The sequence below is a fragment of the Callorhinus ursinus genome, unplaced genomic scaffold (genome assembly GCF_003265705.2).
Source record: "Callorhinus ursinus isolate GAN/ISIS: 27379988/994484 unplaced genomic scaffold, GSC_fseal_2.0 scaffold4, whole genome shotgun sequence".
Lineage (NCBI taxonomy): Eukaryota > Metazoa > Chordata > Mammalia > Carnivora > Otariidae > Callorhinus > Callorhinus ursinus.
In genome coordinates, this window is record NW_027397066.1 from 87,365,211 (window position 1) to 87,389,490 (window position 24,280).

The 24,280-nt window shown below is 34.5% G+C and overlaps 1 protein-coding gene across 2 annotated transcripts in view; it reads left to right on the forward strand.

Moving 5' to 3' along the window:
• AIMP1 (aminoacyl tRNA synthetase complex interacting multifunctional protein 1) overlaps positions 1-23,447 on the forward strand; it is a 146,097-nt gene extending 122,650 nt beyond the window's left edge. Inside the window, exon 7 of one of the 2 annotated variants that reach the window (XM_073892086.1) lies at positions 20,148-20,215. In XM_073892086.1, coding sequence (XP_073748187.1) covers positions 20,148-20,200 — 53 coding nt within the window. In that variant the 3' untranslated portion in view covers positions 20,201-20,215. Of the gene's footprint in view, positions 1-20,147; positions 20,216-23,415 lie in introns of those variants that run through there. The other variant, XM_073892087.1, reaches the window with a different exon arrangement.
• The last annotated feature ends 833 nt before the right edge of the window (positions 23,448-24,280 follow it).

Genomic DNA, 24,280 nt, shown 5'->3' on the forward strand with positions numbered 1-24,280 from the left:
TTATTATTGAAGAATGCTGAAATACAATGTTACATTAGTTTCAGGTGTACAACACAGTGATTTGACAATTCTATACATTTCTCAGTGCTCACCACAATAAGTGTCATGCCATCTATCACCAAAATTATTACAATATTATTGACTATATTCCCCAGTGCTGTCCTTTTCATCTCCATGACTTCATTATATTACAACTGGAAGTTTTTACCAATAATCCCCTTCACTTATTTCACCCATCCCCTCCACTCACCTTACTTCTGGTAACCACCAGTTTGTTCTCTATATGTAAGAGTCTGTTTTTGTTTGTTCATTTGTTTTGTTTTTTAGATCCCATATATAAGTGAGATCATATGGTATTTGTCTGATTTATTTCAATTAGCGTATATTTAGGTCCATTCATGTTGTTGCAAATGGCAAGATTTCATTCTCTTTAATGGCTGAGTAATATTTCATTGCATATATTTATGTGTCTGTCTCAATGGACACTTGGGTTGCTCTTGTAAATAATGCTGCAACATATATATAAAGCTGCATATATCTTTTTAAATTAGTGCTTTTATTTTCTTTGCATAGGTACCCAGTAGTGGAATTACTGGATTATAGGGTAATTCTGTTCTGATTGGTGTGAGGTAATATCTCATTGTGGTTTTGATTTGCATTTTCCTGTTGGCCATCTGTATGTCTTCTTTGGAAAAGTGTCTATTGAGGTCCTCTGCCAATTTTTAAAACAGGTTATTTCTGGGCACCTGGGTGGCTCAGTCGTTAAGCATCTGCCTTCAGCTCAGGTCATGATCCCAGGGTCCTGGGATTGAGTCCCTCATCGGGCTCCCTGCTCCGCAGGAAGCCTGCTTCTCCCTCTCCCACTCCCCCTGCTTGTGTTCCCTCTCTCGCTGTCTCTCTCTCTCTGTTGAAAAATAAATAAAATCTTAAAAAAAAAATAAAATAAAACAGGTTATTTCTTTTTTTGGTGTTGCGTTATATAAGTTCTTTATGTATTTTGGATATTGACCCCTTATTGGATATATCATTTGCAGGTATCTTCTCTGATTCAGTAGGTTGCCATTTCCTTTTATTGATGATTTCCTTTGCTATTCAAAAGCTTTTTATTTTGGTGTAGTCTCAAGAGTTTATTTTAGCTTTTGTTTCCCTTGTCTCAGGAGACATATCTAGAAAAATATTGCTAAGGCCAATGTCCAAGAGATTATTGCCGATGCATTTTTTAAAGAGTTTTATGATTTTGGGTCTCACATTTAGGTCTTTAACCCATTTTGAGTTTATTTTTGTGTGTGATGTAAGAAAGTGATCCAGTTTTATTCTTTTGCATGTAGCTCTTCAGTTTTTCCAACACCATTTAGTGAAAAGACTTTTTTTCCCCCCCATTATATATTCTTGCCTCCTCTGTCATAGATTAATTGACCAAATAAGCATGGATTTATTTCTGGGCTATCTATCCTGTTCCATTGATCTATGTGTCTGTTTTTGTTCCAGGACTGTACTATTTTGATAAATACAGGTTTGTAGTATACCTTGATAATCTGGGATTGTGATACCTCCAGCTTTGTTCTTTCTCAAGATTGCTTTGGCTGTTCAAGGTCTTTTGTGATTCCACATGAAATTTAGTATTATTTGTTCTAGTTCTGTGAAAAATGATGTTGGTATTTTGAGAGGGATTGCATTGAAACTAAATTGCTTTTGGCAGTATGGACATTTTAACAATATTAATCTTTCTAACCCCTGAGCATGGAGTCTTTCCATTTGTGTCATCTTTAATTTCTTTCATCAATGTCTTATAGTTTTCAGAGTACAAGTTTTTCACAAAACTCCTTGGTTAAATTTATTCCTAAATATTTTATTCTTTTTGGTGCAATTGTAAATGGGATTGTTTTCTTAATTTTTCTTTCTGCTACTTTATTATTAGTTTATATAAATGCAAAGGATTTCTGTATATTAATTTTGTAATCTTCAACTATACTGAATTCATTTGTCCTTAGGGTTTTCTATATAATACTATGTCATCTGCAAACAGTGACAGTTTTACTTCTTCTTTATCACTTTGGATGCCTTTTTTTTTTCCTGTCTGATTGCTACAACTAGGACTTCCAGTACTATGGTGACTAAGGTGGTGAGAGTAGACATACTTATCTTGATCCTGATCTTAGAAGAAACTTTGTTTTTCACCATTGAGTATGATGGGTTTTTCATTTATGATCTTTATTATATTGAGATATTTTCCCAGTAAACCCACTTTATTGAGAGTTTTTGTCATGAATGGATGTTGTACTTTGTCAAATGATTTTTCTGCATGTCTTGAGATGGTCAAATGGTTTTTATCCTTCCTCTTGTTAATGTGATGTATCACATTGATTGATTTGTGAATATTGAACCACCTTTGCATCCCTGGAATAAATCCCATTTGATCATGGTGAATGGTACTTTTAATGTATTGTTGAATTTGATTTGCTTATATTTTGTTGAGTATTTTTACATCTTTGTTGATCAGGGATGTTGGCCTATAATTTTCCTTTTTTTTTTAAGATTTTTACTTATTTATTTGAGACAGAGAGAGAGTGTGAGAGAGAAAGCACAAGCAGGGGGAGGGGTAAAGGGAAAGGGAGAACCAGACTCCTCACTGAGCAGGGAGCCCAATGCAGGGCTCAATCCCAGGACCCTAGGATCATGACCTGAGCCGAGGGCAGATGCTTAACCAACTGAGCCACCCAGATGCCCCTTTCTTTTTTTTTTTAAAGATTTATTTATTTATTTGAGAGAGAGAGAGAGAGAGAGAGAGAGGTGGGGGGAGGGGCAGAGGGAGATGGTGAGAGAGAATCTTAAACAGACTCCCTGCTGAGCATGGAGCCTGATGCAAGGCTCGATCCCATGACCCTGAGATCATGACTTGAGTCAAAATCAAGAGTTGGACGCTTACCTGACAGCCACCAAGGTGCCCCTATAATTTTCTTTTATTGCAGTGTCTTTGTCTATTATTACATCAGGGTAATGTTAACCTTGTATAATCAAATTGGAAGCATTCCTTGCTCTTCAATTTTTTTGGAATAGTTTGAGACATATAGGTATTAACTATTCTTTAAGTATTTGGTAGAATTCACTAGTGATGCCATCTGGTCCTGGACTTTTGTTTGTTGGGATTGGGAGTTTTTTGATTACTGACTCAATTTGGTTACTGGTTATCAATCTATTCAATGTTTTTATTTCTTCTGGAGTCAATTTTAGAAGACTCTATGTTTCTAGGAATTTATCTATTTCTTCTAGATTGTTCAATTTATGGGCATGTACTTTTTATAGTATTCTTTTATAATTCTTTGTATTTTTGTGGTGTTGGATGTTATTTCTTCTTCATTTCTTATTTTATTTATCTGAATCCTTTCTCTTTTTTCTTAACATCTCTGCCATATTCCCTTATTAATTTTGTTGATCTTTTCAAAGAACCACCTCTTGTTTTCATTGATATTTTATTTCCATTTTTAGTCTTGATTTCATTTATTTCTGCTCTGATGTATATTATATCCTTCCTTTACTAACTTTGGTCTTTGTTTCTTTTTCTTTTTCTAGTTCCTTTGGTTATAAGGTTAGGTTGTTTATTTGAGATTTTTCTTATTTCTTGAGGTAGGCTTGTATCACTATAAATTTTCCTCTTAGAACTGCTTTAGTTGTATCCCCAAGCTTTTGGACCATTGTGCTTCCATTTTCATTTGTCTCCATATATTGTTTTATTTCTCTTTGATCTGTTAGTTGACCCATTGATTGTTTAGTAGAATGTTATTTAGCATCCATACATTTGTAGTTTTCCAGTATTTTTTTAAAAATTGATTTCTAGTTTCGTACCATTGTGGTTGGAAAAGATGCTTGATAAGATTTCAATCTTAAATTTATTGAGACTTGTTTTGTGGCCTCACATGTGATCTAACCTGGAGAATGTTCCATGTGCACTTGAAAAGAATGTGTGTTATGCTATTTTGGATGGTGTGCTCTGCATATATATTTTAGGTCCATCTGGTTTAATGTGTTCCTCAAAACCATTGTTTCCTTGTTGATTTTCTATCTAGATTATCTATCCATTGATGCAAATGAGGTGTTAAAGTCTCTACTATTACTGTATTACTGTCAATTTCTCCCTTTATGTCTTAATATTTGCTTTATGTATTTTAGTGCTCTTATGTTGGATGCATACATATTTACAATTGTTATATCCTCTTTTTGGATTGATCTTTTTATCGTTATGTAATACTCTTCTTTGTCTCTTGATACAGTCTTTGTTTTAAAGCCTATTTTGTCAGATACAAGCATTGCTACTCTGAGTTTTTTTTCTTTCTCTTCCATTTGCATGGAATATCTTTTTCCATCCCTTTACTTTCAGTCTGTATGTGTCTTTAGGCTGGTTTGGTGGTGATGGACTCCTTTAACTTTTGTTCGTCTGGGAAACTTTATATCTCTCCTTCAGTTTTGAATGATAGCTTTGCAGGGTAGAGTATTATTGGCCGTAGGTTTTTTTCCTTCAGCATTTTGAATATATCATGCCATTTTCTCTGGCCTGCAAAGTTTCTGTTGAACTTTGGATATCAACTGATATCCTCATGGTATTTCCCTTGTATGTATTTGTTTTTTTTTCTCTTGTTGCTTTTAAGATTCTCTCTTTACCATTTATTTTTGCCATTTTAATTATTAGGTGTCTTGGTATAGACCTTCTTTGGTTTATCTTGTTTGGGGCTCTCTTTGCTTTCTGGACCTCAGTATCCAATTCCTTCCCTAGAATTGAGAAATTTATAGCTATTATTTATTCAAATAAGTTTTCTACCTTCCCTTCTCCCTCTGGGATCCCTATAATGCAAATGTTATTACACTTGATGAAGGTGCAGAGTTCTCTTAACTTATTCTCATTTTTTTATTATTCTTCTATCTTTTTGCTGTTCATCTTGGTTCCTTTACATTACTCTGTCTTCCAGATTGCTGTACCATTCTTCTGCATCCTCTAGTCTACTATTGATTCCCTCTAGTTTATTTTTTTATTTCAGTTATTGTATTCTTCAGCTCTGACTAGTTCTATTTTATATTTTCTGTCACTTGGGTGAAAATCTCACTGAGTTCATCTGCTTTTTTTTCATGTCCAGTATCTTTATGACCATTGCTTTGAATTCTTTATCAGGTGTATTGCTTATCTCTGTTTCATTAGCTCTTCATCTGTGATTTTTACTTGTTTCATTTGGGACATATCCATCTTGTTTGTTTAACTCTGTTTTTATATATTAGATAGATCAGCTACATCATCTGCCCTATTGTGAAATCCACTCTTGTCATCAGAACTAGGCACTCCAGGGGTTCCCTTGCATGGGCTGTGTGCACCCCCCTGTTGTGGTTGATCATGATTGCCTGGCTGCATGACCCACTTTTCTTGCTGCAGACACATTGGGCAGGATTTGCTCCCTACACTGTTCAGAGGGCTGCCTGCAGCCACCATGGGTTCATTAGTGGACAGGGCAGAACTTAGCTTAGTTGTCTTCAGTTAGCCTCTGCCATAGCTGGAAGTGCACTAAAGGGCAGAGCTTGCTCCCTTAGTTAGCTAAGAGGCCTGACTGCAGGAACTGTGGGTGCGTTGTTGTGTGTGGTTATCTTCCTTATTTCCCAGGGCAGGAGTCACTTTGCAGTGACACCAGTCTTCGCTGGAGTGCATGTTGGGTTTGCTGGGGTGGGAGCCACTTTGAAGGATGCCTGCAGAATTGGGTAGATTGGGTGAGGTGGGTCTGCAGGGGAAGGCCATGATGAGGCTCATGGTGCTAACAATGTAGATGGAGAATGCTTGAACTGGCTCCCACAAGTATCCAGCTATCTAGGCTGAAAGAGGACAAGAAAAATGGCACCCACCAGGACTTTTGTTCCCAGAGAAATTTCCTAGGTCCTTGCTCCTTGGGAACATGTTCTAAGATTAGTCAATAAATCTCTTTCATGTATATCACAGATGCTTTTCAAACTACTGCTTTTGTGCTGTTCCTCAAGCTGAGTTATTTAGCTTGTAGACTCTTTAGGGGCAGGGACTCAGTTTCTTTTTGCTCTCTGGCTCTCCCCCAGAATTAAGCCCCACTGATTTTCAAAGCCAGACATTATGGAGTATCATTTTCCCAGTGTGGGCCCTCAAGACCAGAGGTGCCCACTGTGGGGACTGATCCCCTTGCTCCTCCATGCTCATGATGTCCCTCCTATTCATGATTAGTCACATAGGGGTTTGGTTTGCAACTACTTCTAACTCTTCTACCCTTTTTAATGTGGCCTTTCTACAACTTCTCTCTGCAGCTGTGGAAGATCTGTTCTGACAGTCTTCAGGTCATTTTCAGAGCTAGTTGTATAAATGTGGTTATTGCCTTGGAGGGGTAGAGTCAGGAGCCTCCTACTTTGTTGTCTTTTCCTCTACATTCCTCTTTGCCCATTATTAAATTAGATTATTTGATTTTTTTTATTGAGTTGTAGGAGTTCTTTATACATTCTTGATATTAACTTTTTATCAGATATACATAATTTGTACATATTTTCTCCCATTTCATAGGTTGCCTTTTCACTCTGTTGATTGTGTCCTTTGATGCAAAAAAGTTTTAAAGTTTGATGTCATCTCATTTGTCTATTTCTGCTTTTGTTGCCTGTGCTTTTGGTGCTATATGCAGGACATAACTGCAAAATTCATTATCATGAAATTTTTTCCCCTACATTTTTCTATTTCTGCAAAAATATTGCTGGAATTTTTATAGAAATTGTGTTGAATCTGTAGATAGCTTTGGGTAGTATCGACATCTTAATATTAAGTCCTCCAATCCATAAACACAAGATTCTTTCCATTTATTTGTGTTTTCTTTAATTTCTCGCAGCAATGTTTTATAGCTTTTAGTGTACAAGTCTTTCACCCCTTTGGTGAGATTTATTCCTAAGTATTTTATTACTTTTGATGCTATTGTAAATGAAATTGTTTTCTTAAATTTTTTTTGGATAGTTGATTGTGTATAAAAATCCAACCAACTTTTATATATTATTTTATATCCTGCAACTTTGCTGAATTTGTTTATTAGTTCTAAGAGTTGTTTGTGTGTGTATGTGTATATTTGGAATCATATAGCATATAATTTGGGGGGATTTACTGTTTTTCACTCAGCATAAACTCTAAAGATTCATCCAAATTATTGTCAGTATCAATAGCTTTCTCTTTTTATTGCTGAGTAGTGTTACATGGTCTATGTATTATATGGTATGTGTAGTACATGGCATCACAGTTTGTTTAGCCATTCACCTGTAGAACGATATTAAAGTGCTTTTTTCCTAGTTTTCAACTATTACGAATAAAGCTGCTATGAATAAAATAATATGTTTATGTGTTCTATATAAACATAAGCTTTCATTTCTCTGGGATAAATGCTCAAAAGTGAAATTGCTGTGTCATATGGTAATTGCTTATTTCATTTTATAAGAAATTGCCTAACTTTTTCACCAACAGTGCATGAGTGATCCATTTCTCTGCATCCTTGCCAGCATTTGCTATTACTATTTTTTTTTACTTTAGCCATTATGATAGGTGTGTAGTAATATTATATTATGGTTTTGATTTGAATTTCTTTAATGTCTAATGATGTTGAGCATCTTTTCTTATACTTATGTATCATTTATATATATCTTTGGTGAAATATCAGTTCATATCTTTTGCCCATTTCCCAGTTTGATTGTTCATTTTTTTTTAAAAAATGGAGTGACATGTCCTATTTCATTTTTGATATAGGTGATTTGAATCATTTCTCTTTATTTTGTCAGTCTTTCTAAAGTTTTATCAATTTTCTTGATTTTATAAAAATAGTTTCTCATTCCATTGGTTATTTCTATTGTTTATTTATTTGCAATTTCATTGATTTCTGCTCCTTAATATTTCCATTTTTTTGGTTTGTTTCAGCTTTATTTTGCTTTTACTTTTCTAGTTTTTTTTTGTGTTAGGAACTTAGATTATTGATTTGCAACTGTTAATTGTTTCCAATGTACCCATTTAGTACTAGAAAATCTTTCTTGGTGCTTCTGCTTTAACTACATCCCACACATTGTCATATGTTAAATTTTCATTTTCATTCACTGCTAGGCATTTAAAAATATTTCCCTAGACATTTTCTCTTTGATCCATGGATTATTTGGAAGTCTTGATTAATTTTCACATGTTGGAGATTTTCCTTTTAATCTTCAATTATTGATTTCTAGTTTGATTCTACTATAATCAGAGAAGACATTCTGTACTATTTAATTCTTTAAAATTGTTGTGGCTTATTGATGGCCTAGAATATGGTCTCTCTTGGTAACAAAAGGCCTGAATTTGAGTCCTGGTGTCATATCCTGAGATTGCTTTCTAAGTGAGAGTTAGGAACATGGTCACATCTCAGTTGAGAGGACCTGTACTGGGTATGGCTGACCCAGACATGGAGCCAGACAAAGTAGATGGTGGAAGACCATAGAGAGGTTTCATATTAACCAGTGATTTGAAAAGGTAACTTAAAGGGAGAAAACATAATACATAGTGGAGTTATGTTGCCATAATTTCAGAACTGGAAAGTTGTACTAGAGAAAGGCAGAATATTCTGAGACAAGCCTAGGTAAATACGGCAAAAAGAGATGCCTTAGAGGAGTGAGTGGGTGGGACTGGTGACAATGCTCAGTGTGTTTTAGAAAAGGGAATTAAGGAGTCAAAAATAATTCACAGATAGTTAAGTGAAAGTGACACACTAAAAATCAATGACTAGTAAGTAGCTGAGATTAAAAGTTAGATTTTCTGACTACATGCATTACTTTTTTCTCACTGCTTCTCCAAATATAAGGAAAATAAACACAAAAGATATGGAACATCATGAAAAGATATGGAACATCATGAAAAAGAAGAAACTAAAGTAGTGTTACAAAATTTAAAAAAATTTAATCAAATATAGCAAGGTGGTTGCAAAAAAACTCTATGTCCTCCTTTGGTGGTTAAAGTAGTGTTAGATGTTGGGGTGCCTGGGTGGTTCAGTTGGTTAAGCCTCCAACTCTTGGTTTTAAGATCAGGTCATGATCTCAGAGTTGTGAGATCGAGTCCCACGTTGAGCTCCATACTCAGTGTGTAGTCTGCTTGAGTTTCTTTCCCCTTCCCTGTCCCTCCCTCTCTGCTCCTTCCCCCATTTCCATTCTCTTTATCTCTAAAAAATAAATAAATAAAATCTTTAAAGTAGTGCAAGATGCTATAAACAGAAAAACTCTGAAATCTCAGTGACTTAAGACCAGTCTTTCTTGTTCATGTAAAGTTCAATCAGAGGTGGTGATAGTAGAGGATGTCTCTGCTCTATGCAGCCATTCAAGGACCCAGGCTGAGTGAGACTAATTTTCAATTCATGGCTTCCAAGTCTTTTGGGCACCAACTCCTGCTGGTGAATTGGGGAAAAGGGAGAGAAGAGTGTATGATCATGTAGAGGTATCTGTGGGCCAAACCTGGAAGTTATGTACATTATATCACCCATGTTTTATTGGTTAGAAATTAGTCAGATGAAAACATTCAAATGTAAAGGAGAATGGGAAATGTACCCTAGTTTTATAACTAGGAGGAAAAAGAAAGAATTTGGTAAACAGCTATCCAATTTATGGCACACATGATTTATCCACCAAGATCTCTTTATACAGTGCACCTGTGTTACCAGTGGTCATTTTATAAACAATTATTGCCATATTCCTTGATTTCCTAAATTGTTGTGGCAAAACACTTTGTCAGCATTCCTAAAGGCTGTGAATGGGATTATAAGTTTACTGCTACAGCTAAATTTCAAAAGAAGTCATTGACTATGTTGGCAATATGAAGTGATGTGTAACACATAATTAATAGGGCAAGTTCTCATTTAGGGATAAAACAGTTCCTTAGTTATATGTATACTTTCCTTTTGCAATAATGTATTTAGGTAGAGTAAGTGAGAAAGGATGCCAAAAGCCTTCTTCAATGAAAATGATTTGGAACTATTGGATAAAAGCAGTGTTTCCCAAAATGTTCTTGTAGAACATTAGTACTTGGCTATGCCCCAAAGGAAAAAAAAATGATCCTTTTCCCATAACAGTTTAGAAAATGATGAAACTCAAATCCATCTCTGGGTATTCACAATGCATATGAACATATTAAAGATTCCAAATAGTTCTGCTATAAAGAAATCTTTGGTTTTAATTTACTTTCCTAACACTTGTCATGGATCATTGTGTTTTAGTACCATGCACTATTGTGATAAGTCTGGAAAAATCTGGTCGATTCCCACTGCAATCAAGCATCCTAGTTTTGAATGCCACTTTGTCTACTGAAAGATTTTATGTATTTATTAAGTAGAAAAGCAATTTTCTTACTATTCATAGTGTTTTATAGCATTTTAAATAGAAGTAGGATAAAATAGATTTAGCCACACTTTTCCCCTTTTTTATTCTTCCCTTCCTTATTTATCAGCAAACTTAGTACCAGTAGGGTAAACATCACCTTAATAGTTTTTCCTTATTTTCCCTTAAAAAGATCTTGTATTATATAAGATAATGTATCTTATACATATGTTTATTTTCTTCATAGGCTACCAACTTCACTTTACAAATTTTGAAAGTCCTTTTTTCTGTTGCCAATATTTACTTATTTTCTATAGAAATATTTTCACTCTGATGTTCACTTCAGGTGAATAATCTTGGGCCCTTCCTTCTACCTCCAATTCTTCAATTTTGTTTTTACTTTTTTCTACATTCTGAAACTGACGCAGAGACCAAATCTGTCTAAAGCATTTTTAATGGGAAACTCTTTTGGAAGGTGGGCAATTTATATCAAGTAGGAATGGTAAATGCAACCACAAGATGACACTCATTTATTTTTACTTTCTAACCTGATGAAAAATTTGAGATTTTTATACTGGCATGGAAAACAAGAATAGATCTTTGACTACATTTCAAAAATGATCTTGCTTACTTTATATGCTATCACTTTTTATTGTGTTTTACACATATAAAATAATTTTTACTGGATTTTTGAGATATATCATGAAGGTATGGCTGCCAAACATTATAATGTTTGGAGTAAGTTAGTTTGTCTATTTCATTAGATACTTTTTGAGGAAAATTTTTGCTCTTACTTTTTTTCCTTCTCTCTTCTCCAGCATAGTTGCCAGTAAACTCTAAAGATATATATGAACTGATATTTACACCTTGAGATTCATGGATTTTTATGCCACTCTATGTCTGCTTTTACAAAATGGCAGGCCCTTCCTTTTCCTAAGGGCTGTCAATCAGTATTATTTATGCAAATGAACTACTACCAATCTTCAGACACTAGGTTATTTTTTAAATGACTCTTTAAAAAAAAATCCAGTCAATGGTGTTGGAGTAGCCTTTATTATTTTTAAACCTTGTAATTTTGGATTAAGACCAGAAGAAATGAAGATATTTGGGGGATCATATGGTTGTATGGTTTGGCCCTCAGGAAATTCAAAGGAAACTCTGGTGTCCAGGGGCTTTAATCTATGAATCTTACTATAGTGTGCTTTAATAAAGCAAATCAAATTATCTGGGGCTGTGCTTCCAATATGTAGTTACTAGACTTATGTGGCTATTTAAAATAAAATTAATTGAAAGTAAACAAAATTAAATACTTAGTTTCTCAGTCACACTAGCTACATTTCCAGTACTCAGTATTGGAAAGAACAGATTATAGATTTCCATCATTGCTGAAAGTTATCATGGACAGCATTAATCTAGGAGCTATTATTCCAGTTCATATATGAAGGACAAAAAACTATAACTGCTTCTTTGATTATTAGTCACTTCACTTTGTTTAAATCAGCCTTAGTTGCTTGGATATCAGATGCTTTTCTGAGCAGCTGTATAATCTACTAGAAAGAGTATTGGATAGGGAACTGGGATTTGGCCCAACCAGAAACTCCTGATTATGAGAAAAGAATTTGGCTTCTTTAAGTTATTTTTATCTATGGAAAATCAAGCTATGAAGTATGTGCAGGAAAAGAGCAAGCCTGGTGCTATCATTAGAAAGGTCTGCTTATAGGATGGCCTTTGACTGGTATGTGGGAACTTGGATTTCAGGAAAGTTCCTACCATTTCCTCATAAGAGTGGCTCACTGTGTCAGAAATGCTTGTACAAATAATATGGTTTATGTTGAACACCTGTTTGCCCTCTGGGAGTCTGAAATTTGTGTACATGTCAGGCTAAGGGTGCTTAGATGACTAGCTCCAGATAAAAACCCTGATGCTGACCCTAACTGGTAGACAACATTCCACATTTGTTGTCACAACTCATTGCTGGGAAGAATCAAGCTTACCCATGTGATTACACCAGGAGATGACTCAGGAAGCTCATGCTTCGTTTCCCCTGAACTTTGCCCCATTTGCTTTTTACTTTTGCTGATTTTGCTTTTTATCATTTTGTTGTAATAAATCATAACCATGAGTAAGACTATATGTAGAGTTCTGTGAGCCCTTCTAGCAAATCTTCAAAACTGGGAGTGATCTTTGGGGACCCCAACACACCTCATAATTATGTTGAAAGAGTAATATGAAGTAAAACACTTAGAAATAAGTTTGAATTGCAAAAAAGTTTTTATATACTTGCACATTATTACTAGTAATTGTAGTGAATCTGGCAAAGAAGAAAAAAATCAGAAAAAATATTTATTCAAAAAATATAAAAAATAAAATGGTCTAAAATGAAACTAAAAAGCAATAGGCACCTGAATAAATTATGTTTAAAATGTTTAAGACATAATTGTTATGATTTTACTGATGTTAATTAGAAATACAATAATATATTGGAACTAGAGAAGATATAACCTGGTGAAAAACAGAAGACCCCATGCCATTCTTGGACTTTTGAATATCCTTGGAAAAACTTCCAAAGCTGTCTAGAAATGTGAACTGCAATGGCTAAGATAAGAATTTCAGTGAAACAGAATAGCAGCCACTTTTTCTTGGATCAAGTTTAAAGAAACTGAAGAGTCCTCTTAACACAAGTCCCTGGATGTGAATTTGTCTTTCCACATCAGGTTTAAGTGACTAAAGATCTCAGACTTGACACATGTCGGGGGATCTTGGCAGCAGCTAAGAAATATGCCCTTGGCTTCCAGTGTTGGAGTGGGAGCTGAACTCTCCTTTATTTTAAAAGTCACTTCCATAACATATCTTCTTGCAGTGAATTATCTTCTAGCTCAAACATCATAATTTTCATACAAACATGAAAATCTTTTTTCTCTTTGTTGTGCAATTCAATCATCTCCAAATTCCAAATATCAGCTTGCCCTCTCTTCTGATTTCCACCACCCATATTCTACAGCATGGTCCCAGGGAAACTAAATGCTTGGTTTCCTACAGAGGTGTCTGATGATAGTACTCTGTCCTTCCTTCTTTTTTCTCCCTCTTCTTCCATCCATAAGAGTTCTTATTCAGACAACCAATTCTAGAAAGTTTAGGTCAAAACAATCCTGAGTATCAAAGCATCTGGGGGCCTAAATTCATCTATAAATTGTGTCTGGGGAATACCCAAAGGTTGTCCTCATGGCCACACAGTCATTTAAAAGTATAACAAGGGGTGCCTGGGTGGCTCAGTCGTTAAGCATCTGCCTTTGGCTCAGGTCATGATCCCAGGGTCCTGGGATTGAGCCCTGCATCAGGCTCCCTGCTTGGCAGGAAGCCTGCTTCTCCCGCTCCCACTCCCCCTGCTTGTGTTCCCTCTCTAGCTGGCTCTCTCTCCGTCAAATAAATAAATAAAATCTTTAAATATATATATATATATATATATATATATATTAAAAGTATAACGAAGGGGGAGAAGGAAAACAAATATCAAGCCTTATGGAGCATAAACTAGCATAGAGGTTAAAGCCATTGATGAATGGAAACAGACTGCTTGGATTCAAATTCCATTCTCTCTAAATATTTGTTTGACCTTGGACAATTTTCTTAACCACTCTGTGTTGTGATATTCTTCTTTCTAAGACAAGATAAAAATATCTATCTTATTAAGATGTTATGGAGATTAAATGAGTAAAGATATGTAAATTGCTTAGAACACCTAGTTACATAAATATAGTAACCATCTAACTGATCACCCAAACTGGGATGCATTTGAAGATGAAAAGGGGCATTATAAATAATTATGCTAGGACAATAGGTGTAATGTAACTCTAAGTGTTTTGGTATTATTATTTTTTAAATTTTACTTGAAAGCAAACAGATTTTTAAGAAACTAGGTCTTCTACAGATAGCATACTCACTGATATAAACTTCCCTATTATAAAAGTGCAGAATGTGATAAAACACACATACACACAACTACACCCCTGTATGATAGGACTCCAGAAGGATGAATTCAGTTGACACAGGAGCAATAAATAAATATAGCACTGCATTATTTAGTGGTATCTGAGAATTTTTTTTCCAGAGAGGCAAGCCTTTGATATCAGGTTGTTTATTATTTTATAACTGACTTTTACTACAAAGGCTTAGAATAAAAGGTGTTATAGTTAGATAAGCAGACATTTTAGCTGATTTAATGGCTTGAAACAGTGGAAGTAGAACAATTCCTTTAGTGAAATCTTATCCTGGGTCCAGTGCCTACCACAGATTAAAGCAGAACTGCTCTGGATGAAGAGAGGAAAGGGCTGGGGGCCCAGAACTCTAGCAGCTAGGTCTCCTTTTCACCTGTGCACTTAGGTAGCCCCAAGGGCACCTGCATTACATGGCTAGGACTTCCACAACACAGTTTGAAAGTAGAACCCATGAAAATGTGTAGAAACAAAATCAAACTTCAACTAAAAAGATTATAAATTGGGGCACCAGGGTGGCTCAGTCATTAGGCGTCTGCCTTCGGCTCGGGTCATGATCCCAGGGTCCTGGGATCAAGCCCCACATCGGCTCCCTGCTGGACAGGATGCCTGCTTCTCCTTCTCCCACTCCCCCTGCTTGTGCTCCCTCTCTTGCTGTGTCTCTGTCAAATAGATGAAAGAATCTTAAAAAAAAAAAGATTATAAATTAAGCAGATAAAATTTTAACTGACTTTATTTAGGACTCTACCTCATTGGATTTTTACATTCTCCCAAACTGAAGCTCTCTGTGTTGCTATATAAGGAATCAAATTATGTCCATTAAAAACAAAAAACAAGACTTTAGTTAGCTTAACTTGTTTTGAAGAAATGATATTACTATATCACTTGGTAAATATTATTGAAGCTAATCTTCAATATCACCAAGGTATCAGATCTCCATCTGCATTTTATAGAAGATCAAAAAGGGAGCTTAGCTAGAAATCCTATGGAAATACAATTCCATTGCTGACTCTTCATAGACTGAACTGTGGGACTTTTACTGCCTTCTTAGACTTTGGTTTCCTAATATAAACATAAAAGATCATATATAGTCTTCATTTAAAAGTTAATAAAAGTTCTGTGGTTTTCAAAGAAAGCAATTATTTAGGATGAACTTGAGTCATCTAGTGTATCAAGTTTTTAAAAGGATTAAAAGTGAATCTAATTGTGACTGTTTCTTTTAATTTCTATGAGGAGCATGTGGAGATGGTGCAAATTCAGGGGGAAAGAGAGTCTTTTTCTTTAGTTGTAATCACTTACAGTGAAGATTACAGCTATGATAAGATCTATATACAGGAAATCAAAATATTGTACCAGGGTGGTGTTAGGAACCCAGTGGGATGCCCTATTATCTTCAGAATTGTGGTTAAGCATCTGCAACTGAGAACAAAAGGATAATAGTTCACATTTTGAGTTTGGAGAAACTCAAAAGTGCTGCACTTTCCAGCAGTGTGCATACTAACTTTTGCTCAGCTTTCTCACCTTATTGTGAAGATCAAGTGAATTTATTTTATTTTTAATTTTTTATTATGTTATGTTATTCACCATACATCATTAGTTTTTGATGTAGTGTTCCATGATTCATTGTTTGCATATAACACCCAGTGCTCCATGCAGAGATTAAGTGAATTTAAACAGTAAAGTAATGAGAATAGCACTTGACACATTATAAAAGCTCCAGAAAGTTTAGTCATTATTATTATTGCTAATATTGATTTTCCTGAGGTTACTTTGTGTTGCTGAGAAGACAACTGTGTTATAAACTTGGTGACAGAAGGAATTTGTGTGGTATTTTCTCCCTAGTACATGATATCATGCTTTTACAAAGTGTTGGCTCAATACATTTTTCTTACAAACCAAACAATTTTGGTATTCAATAAATCTGAGTTTTAAAATGTAACTATCTTCCTAAATTGTGTTTCATAAAACTGAACAGTTATAAATATTATGTAGTAGCCCAAATAATAAGCTTGATGAGTACATATATATGGTATATCTATGATATGTTTATATAAATACAAGGGTATGTATATACATGAAGATTACACACACATATAATCACACAACAAATACTGAATTCACTCTTTTCAAGTTTACATGACACATTTACAAATGCTGATGTTGTATCAGGCTAAAATAAATTCTCAATGAATTCCAAATAATTGAAAAGAGAAATTCCTATTTGCTGAGTGTAATGCAATGAAACTGAAACCAAAAAGAAAATAGGAAAAAAATCCATATGCTTAGAATATAAAAACAAACTTCTAAATAATTAATTGGTTAAAGAAAGAATCAAGGAGATTATTTTTTAAAAGTGCACCACAAGTTGAAACTTGTGATATGTATTCAAAGCATTTCTTAGGAAAATTTGTAAAATAAGGTAGTTCAGTGGTACTCAGAAGTGAACTTATGTATATATAATAAAATGAGAAGATTGAAAGTTAATGATTTTTCTATAGAATCTAAAGAAAAAGTCTGAGCCCTATAAAAGGAGAAAGAAGGAAATAATAAAAGGTAAGAGCAAAAATTAAATAAGAAGCAATTACAATGATCAATAAGACCAACAACTACATCAAAGAAAAAGAAGCACTAATAAATTAGATAAACATCTGGAAAACCGATCAAGTGAAAGAAGGCAAAATAAATACGAGGAAAATGGGGTTAAAATTAGGGATACCATTGTTTTACCTCTCAAATTCAATGAGAATATTATGATCATTTTTATGACTACATTTATATAATTGGATCATTTAAAATACAACTTACCAAATCAATTCAATTCAACCTAACAAAACAACAAAAGCACACCTGAACAGACCAATAACCATTAAAGTACTTAATTGACAATCACAATTCACACTCTTCCCAAAAAGGCAAAAAACCCAGAGAGCTTTATCAGGGATTTTTAGCAACCTTTAACTTAAAAGTAATTCTGATTTTGATGTTTTCAGGGAACAGAAAGGAAAAACTACTTGACTCATTTTTTAATGCTAGTAAAATTTGATAAACTTGATATCCAAATTACATAAGGCATGTACAATAAGAACACAAAGGCTAATCTCATTTGTTTTTTTTTTAAAGATTTTATTTTTATTTATTTGAGAGAGAGAGAATGAGAGATAGAGAGCACGAGAGGGAAGAGGGTCAGAGGGAGAAGCAGACTCCCTGCTGAGCAGGGAGCCCGATGCGGGACTCGATCCCGGGCCTCCAGGATCATGACCTGAGCCGAAGGCAGTCGCCCAACCAACTGAGCCACCCAGGCGCCCAGGCTAATCTCATTTGTAAATGTAGATGTGAAATTATAATACTTTATCTCTTTCTCTGGGTCAATTTTACTAGAGAGTTGTTAGGCAAATTGAGTGCACCATTGTTACCTAATAGCATTTATCCTAGCATAGATGAATTGTTCAACAATAGAAAATATATTTATGTATTCAGTACATTAATAGATAAAATGTGATAAAAACATACCATCATCTCAATAAATGTAAAAAAATGCATTCAATGAAATTCAATATTCTTTCATAATAGAAGCTCTTTTATTAAACAATTAGTAAACATAAGAAGTGGAAAAGAAATATGATTGGTCTTCCTCAAAATCACTGCTGTCACCAGGGCACCTGGGGGGCTCAGTCAGTTAAGCATCCAACTTAGATCATAATCTCAGGGTCCTGGGATTGAGCCCCACTTTGGGTTCAGCTGGGAGTCTGCTTGTGATTATCTCCTCCTGCTGCCCCTCTCCCACCTCTCTCTAAAATAAATAAATAAATCTTTAAAAAAAACCCATTGTTATCATCAATATTATTTATGTTGTATCAGTGGGTTTTTTTTTAAGATTTTATTTATTTATTTGAGAGAGAGAGAGAGCACATGAGAGGAGGGAGGGTCAGAGGGAGAAGCAGACTCCCCGCCGAGCAGGGAGCCCAATGCGGGACTTGATCCTAGAATTCCAGGATCATGACCTGAGCCGAAGGCAGTTGCTTAACCAACTAGCCACCCAGGCGCCCTGTGTCAGTGGTTTTAATAATTACAGTAACAAAAGGAAAGGACATAAGAGATGTATAGATTACATATAAAAAGACAAAACCATAATTTTTAACAATATGATTTTTCACAAAAATATGCAAAAATATCTCCTGTTAAATTATTATGGTGGGGATAAGATTTATATATAAAATCCATAATGTTCCTGTATGAGAGCAATAAATGTTTTGAAAATCTTTTTTTTTAAAGATTTTATTTATTTATTTGACACAAAGAGAGACAACAAGAGACGTCACACAAGCAGGGGGAGTGGGAAAGGGAGAAGCAGGCTTCCCGTGGAGCAGGGAGCCCTCCCTATGCAGGGCTCGATCCTAGGACTCTGGGATCATGACCTGAACCAAAGGCAGACACTTAAAAACTGAGCCACCCAGGGGCCCCAGTGCTTTGAAGATGTTATAGAAATTTTAAAAAAGCATTTGCTATATAAAACAAAAATACAAAACAGATAAGATAACTAGAAATTGAAAACAGTCATATAAGTTTTACGTGGGTAAAATTATAAAACAGTTTTGAAGCATTTACAAAGAGACTTGATTAACTGAAGATGTGTGCTTTGTTCATAGGTGGAAGATTCAACATCATAAAGATTTCAACTCTTCCAAATTTACCCATAAATTCATTGTGATTTCAATAAAAGTTTAAATATTGTTTTTCATGGAATATGAAATAAATTTATTTCATAAAATATTTCATAAAATAAATATGAAAGAGTGTAAGTCCAAAAAAAAAACTGAGTTAGTTGTGAAGAGGAAGAAGGAGGAAGACACAACTGCAATGCTAGTTATCAAGGCTTACTTATATACTTACAGAATTACATACTTATTTATATACTTATATGTGTATAGAATCTATATACTTATGGTGTTAGCTCAGTGAAGGGCAAATACATCAAAAGGACAAAAAAGAAAGCAAAAACAAACAAACAAAAAACCAAACCACACAGACCTCACATATATGGGATTTCAGGTCATGAAGGATGTTTTATGACTATGTCAAACTATAGCAAATGGTGGTGGAAATACTATGTATCCAAATGTGAAAAAAAATGTTCATGTATTCCATTCCATTTGATTAAAGACCTTACAATATTTCTTTTTCTTTTTTTTTAAGATTTTATTTATTGAGAGAGAGAAAGAACTGGTGGGAGGGAGGAGTGGCAGACAGAGAGGTAGAAGCAGACTTCCTGCTGAGCTGGGAGCCCGATGTGGTACTCAATCCCAGGAGCCTGGCATCATGACCTGAGCCGAAGGCAGATGCTTGACCGACTGAGCCACCTAGGTGCCCCAAGGTCTTACAATCTTTTCAAAGAATATAAAGAATATCTTCATTATATTGATGTAGAGAAGATATCTTAAGCAAGTGACCAAAAAAGAATAAATCATAAAGGAATATATTGATACATTTAAGTATATTGAAATTATAAAGTTCTAAACAATAAGAGATACAATAAATAAGAATGAGAGAAGATGTTTATGACATAAGAGAACAAAGGATTAATATCTAGAATACATATAGAACTCCTACAAATCAATAGGGTAAAGACAACAAAAAGATAATTATGGATTAATACCTGCTTGCTTTGTTGGATTGAATACAAATGATTAAGCTCACATATTACTATGAACAAATAAATGGTTTATCTTCCTTTAAAAAGGTACAGAAGTTATCCTTAGAAGATACGGAAAAGATACTGCATATCTGAAATAGCCTTTTCCCCTTCCATCTCAGGATCCTACAAATCTATGTTTTTGGAGAGTCAAAGAAGTCAACTCAAAGGATAGAAGGGAACTTGAGTGCCATTCTTCTGGGTAGTGCGGCAATCTTTATATCACCTCTGGGTGTGTGAAGCACGGGTAATGCTAAACAAAGTTAGAAGATGCATTTATCACATTTGGCCTAAGAATATGCACGTTAAAATTTAACAGATAGATCTGAGCATGTTTAACTTATTCATAACAGCTGATCACTGTTAATTTGGTTTATAGTTCCAACCTGTTCTCCATATAAACTCCTTTTCAACCCCATAACAATGGGTAAAGGACATGAAGAGTCAGTTCAGGAAAGAGGAAACTCAAATGGCTAGTCGACTTTGGAAAATTTAGTAATAAGTAAAATGCAAGTTAAAATAATAATGAAATACAATTTCATAGCCATTGATAACAACAGCTTTAAGATCTGAACATTCTAAATGTTTGAAGTCTAAGAATATCAAGTGAGGATTTAAAAAACTGGACTCATACAGTGATGGTAGGAGTGTACATTTTGGAAAGCATTTTGACAACAACAGTGTTATTAAAAAGGCACTCACATGACAATCTAGAAGTTCCACTTCTTAGTGTATATCCCAGAGAAACTTTTGGCATGTGTGTATAGGGCGACAGTTATAAGGAGTGTTGATTTTTCTAATGAAGACTAGGAGCAATCTAAATACACATCAATAGAAAAGTAATAAAGAGTGGTATATTTCGCTAATGAAATAGGTTATTATTTTTAAAAAGGAGCTATGTGTATGCACTGACATTGATAAAGGAAAAAACATCTAATGAGTAAAAAGTAAGAAGCACATATATACTGTGATAAAATAGTCCTAGACATTGGAACTGGTTATCTGTATTTCCATGGAAAGAAGGAATAAAAACATGTATGGGAAGGATTTATACCAAGTGTAAGATAGAGATATCCTGTAGGGAAAGAGGGAGGTAGATAAGTATATAATGAAATTTTCAACTAATATATAATAATAATTACAACTAATGAGTTAGTTTCAAATAATGAGTTATTTCCAAGTGATGAATCACTAAATTCTACTCCTGAAATGAATATTACACTATATGTTAACTTACTGGAATTTAAATAAAAACTTGAAAAGAAAAACAAGTTAAAAAAATAAATGTATGTATATATATAGCAAATGAATAACAAAAAACTTAAATCTTTGTTTTGTTTTCTTAAATTCCACGTATAAATGAAATCATATGGTATTTGTCTTTCTCTCACTGGCTTATTTTGCTTAGCATTATACTCTAGTTGCATCCATGTTGTTGCAGATGGCAAGATTTCATTCTTTTTTATGGCTGAATATTATTCCATCCATCTATTGAAACCAAAGACCAGACTCTTAACTAGAGAGAACAGACAGGTGGTTACCAGAGGGGAGTTTGGTGGGGAGATGGGTGAAGTAGGTGATGGGGATTGATGAGCATTGAGTGTTACATGGAATTGTTTAATTTCTATATTGTACACCTGAAACTAATATAACAATGTATGTTAATTACACTGTAATTAAAAAGGCTCATATCACCAAAGCTAAAGTAAACATATTCAACTGTTAACATTTGTTAACAGTATATGGTAGGTATATGGGTCTTTGTTATTTTATTCTCTGTAATTTTACATATTCAAGGTTAATAAAGAAAAATGTGTATATAGTATAAGGACTCAGCCTGTGTAAGTGAACTGTGGAGTGCCCTGCTTGGCCTGACAAGTATTGGCACACTTTTTACAGAATATATCCTAAGCAGCCAATGTGTTTTCCTCTCCGAAACCATTCTGAGGAAGAAAATTACTTACAGTGGTCAGTCCAGAACAAAGAGTGAAGCTGCTGGTCCCAGGGTAGTTTTTTATTTACTAGATCATCACTATGTGATTTTTCACATTTAAATACCAAACAACAAAAAATTTTTTTTTATGACTGGGTTAAGCTGTGAAGATAATTATATGACTTCATTATAATAAGTAAAATAGTTTCCAATAGAATTATGAAGGATGAAAACATTGAACAAAATATTTTGATACTTATAGATATGGGATCCTTAAATATTGTAAATAAATTTGGGGGCCGATTAACATTCCTGAACATTTATAGAGTACCTTAAGATGTTAAATTTTCCATAGTATGTTATTCTCTTAATGTTGTACATGGATTCCTATACTTATGGTTGATAATAATAGACATTAAAATGAAATGTCCAAATCTAATAATTTAATACAAAAGTTTTCCCATTTCTCAGGCTTTATTTAGTTTTTCAGGTCTAATTAAAATCCAGAATAAAGCATTCAAAGCATATGGTGTCTTAGAGTGAGTCTTGACAGCAGGACAATTGTCAGTTTATTTTTAAAAAAGTAAAAAAGAACAGAAACAAAACCGTTTTGCAATGCATTTGTTCTATGTTTCAGAAAAAAGCATTTGATCTACTGAGTAATCTGTTGTGTAATAGAAAGTACTTTCCAAATATCACAGTATTTTAATTAAGACTTTTTTGTGTTCTTTCCTTTATACACATTACAGAGAATTTTATGTCCCCACATTCTCTCTTGGACAGGGCTCTGTAGTGTTTTTAATATGGTTATTTTCAGTGGTACTGAGAGTAACATGCCTTGATGAGCCAAAATCTCAAAAGATGAGTTCTTGAGAATTTCTCCAAAATGAGGATGTTATAATCTTGCATGATGGCCAATAAGCTCTTTGGAGAGCTGCTCATGGGATTTCCCTAACACATGGTGCTGTGTCATTGACAAGGCATTGCACCTCTTGGGATAACCCAGCTGTGTCTTCTGTGCTGATGTGGCATTTGCTTGAGGGGCACTTGAAACTTTAATTTTCCAGTCTTAAAAGATGACTTCATGATATCATATCAGAGGCTAACTTGGAGCCTAAAAGATGATGACCTTTTTCTACTAAATGATTAATATGTTTCTTCCTACTTTCATTTGTTCAGCTTTTATCTTTCTTTGGTAATTGTTGTTGGGGCTTGGAACTTCACGAAGCCAATGATTTTCTGTTCTCTGAGGGACTCTGGCCAAACATCCATGGTCAAAAGCACTTAGAAGTGAAGAATGAGGATGGCTTCCAAGAGGATGACATTGGATTGTAAATAAACAGGGTAACCTTTAAGATGTTATTAAAGATTTAGATAGTTTAGTGTTAAGGATTACAGGGAGGCTTGCCCTATTCTCAAGTAAACAAATGTAACCATTTTTTTTTTTTAATTCTTAGATTCTGATGCTGGATGAAATGAGAAGGAAGCACTGCTAATAAAAACTGCTTATTTTGCCATTATGAATATTCGCTGACTCTGAGAGGTAGAGACAAGGAGGGAGGTAAAGACACATAGAGACAAGGTAGTAGATCTTAAAAGTTTTCATCACAAGGAAAAAATCTTATTAACTACGTATGGTGGTGGATGTTAATTAGACTTACTGTGGTGATCACATGTTATAAACCTGAAACTTATAAAATGTTATATGTCAAGTAAACCTCAATAAAAAAAAGAAAGAAAAAAATATCGAGGTGGAGAAACATGAAAGATGAGAGGGAGAGAGAAGGGGAGAGGAGGAAAAAGGGTGATAGGGAAGGGAGAGGAGGGGAGGGGAGAGAGAATGAGAATCGGAGAGACACTTTTTTGTGCTTGTGCACACATGTGGACACATCTAAAAAATTCCACAACTTGTTTGTTTTCCAGTTAAATTGAATGTTTTAGTCTTCATCATGGTTTGCCAGGCATTTTAAATCTAAGTAGTCAGACCACTTCAGTTGTTTTAACACCCCAAATCCAAATGATTGGACAGCTAAAACAATCCAATTGGGTCAATCATTTAGCAATCCTAGGGACTGAACAAGTGATTGATGTGGTCTATGAGGCAGACTCAAACTGTAATTTGTTACTTCAGAGAAAGAAGCTAACAAATTCCTTTGGGAAACCCAAGAGGGATTGAATAAACTTGTGTTAAATGATAGGATAACAATATTACATTACTGGGTGGTTAGTCCTAAGAAGAGTCTTCCACACATGGAAGGAAAAAAAGACTACAAAAGTCAGCCTGCCTAAATATATTCCCAGCTCTGTCTTTCTGAAAGAGAC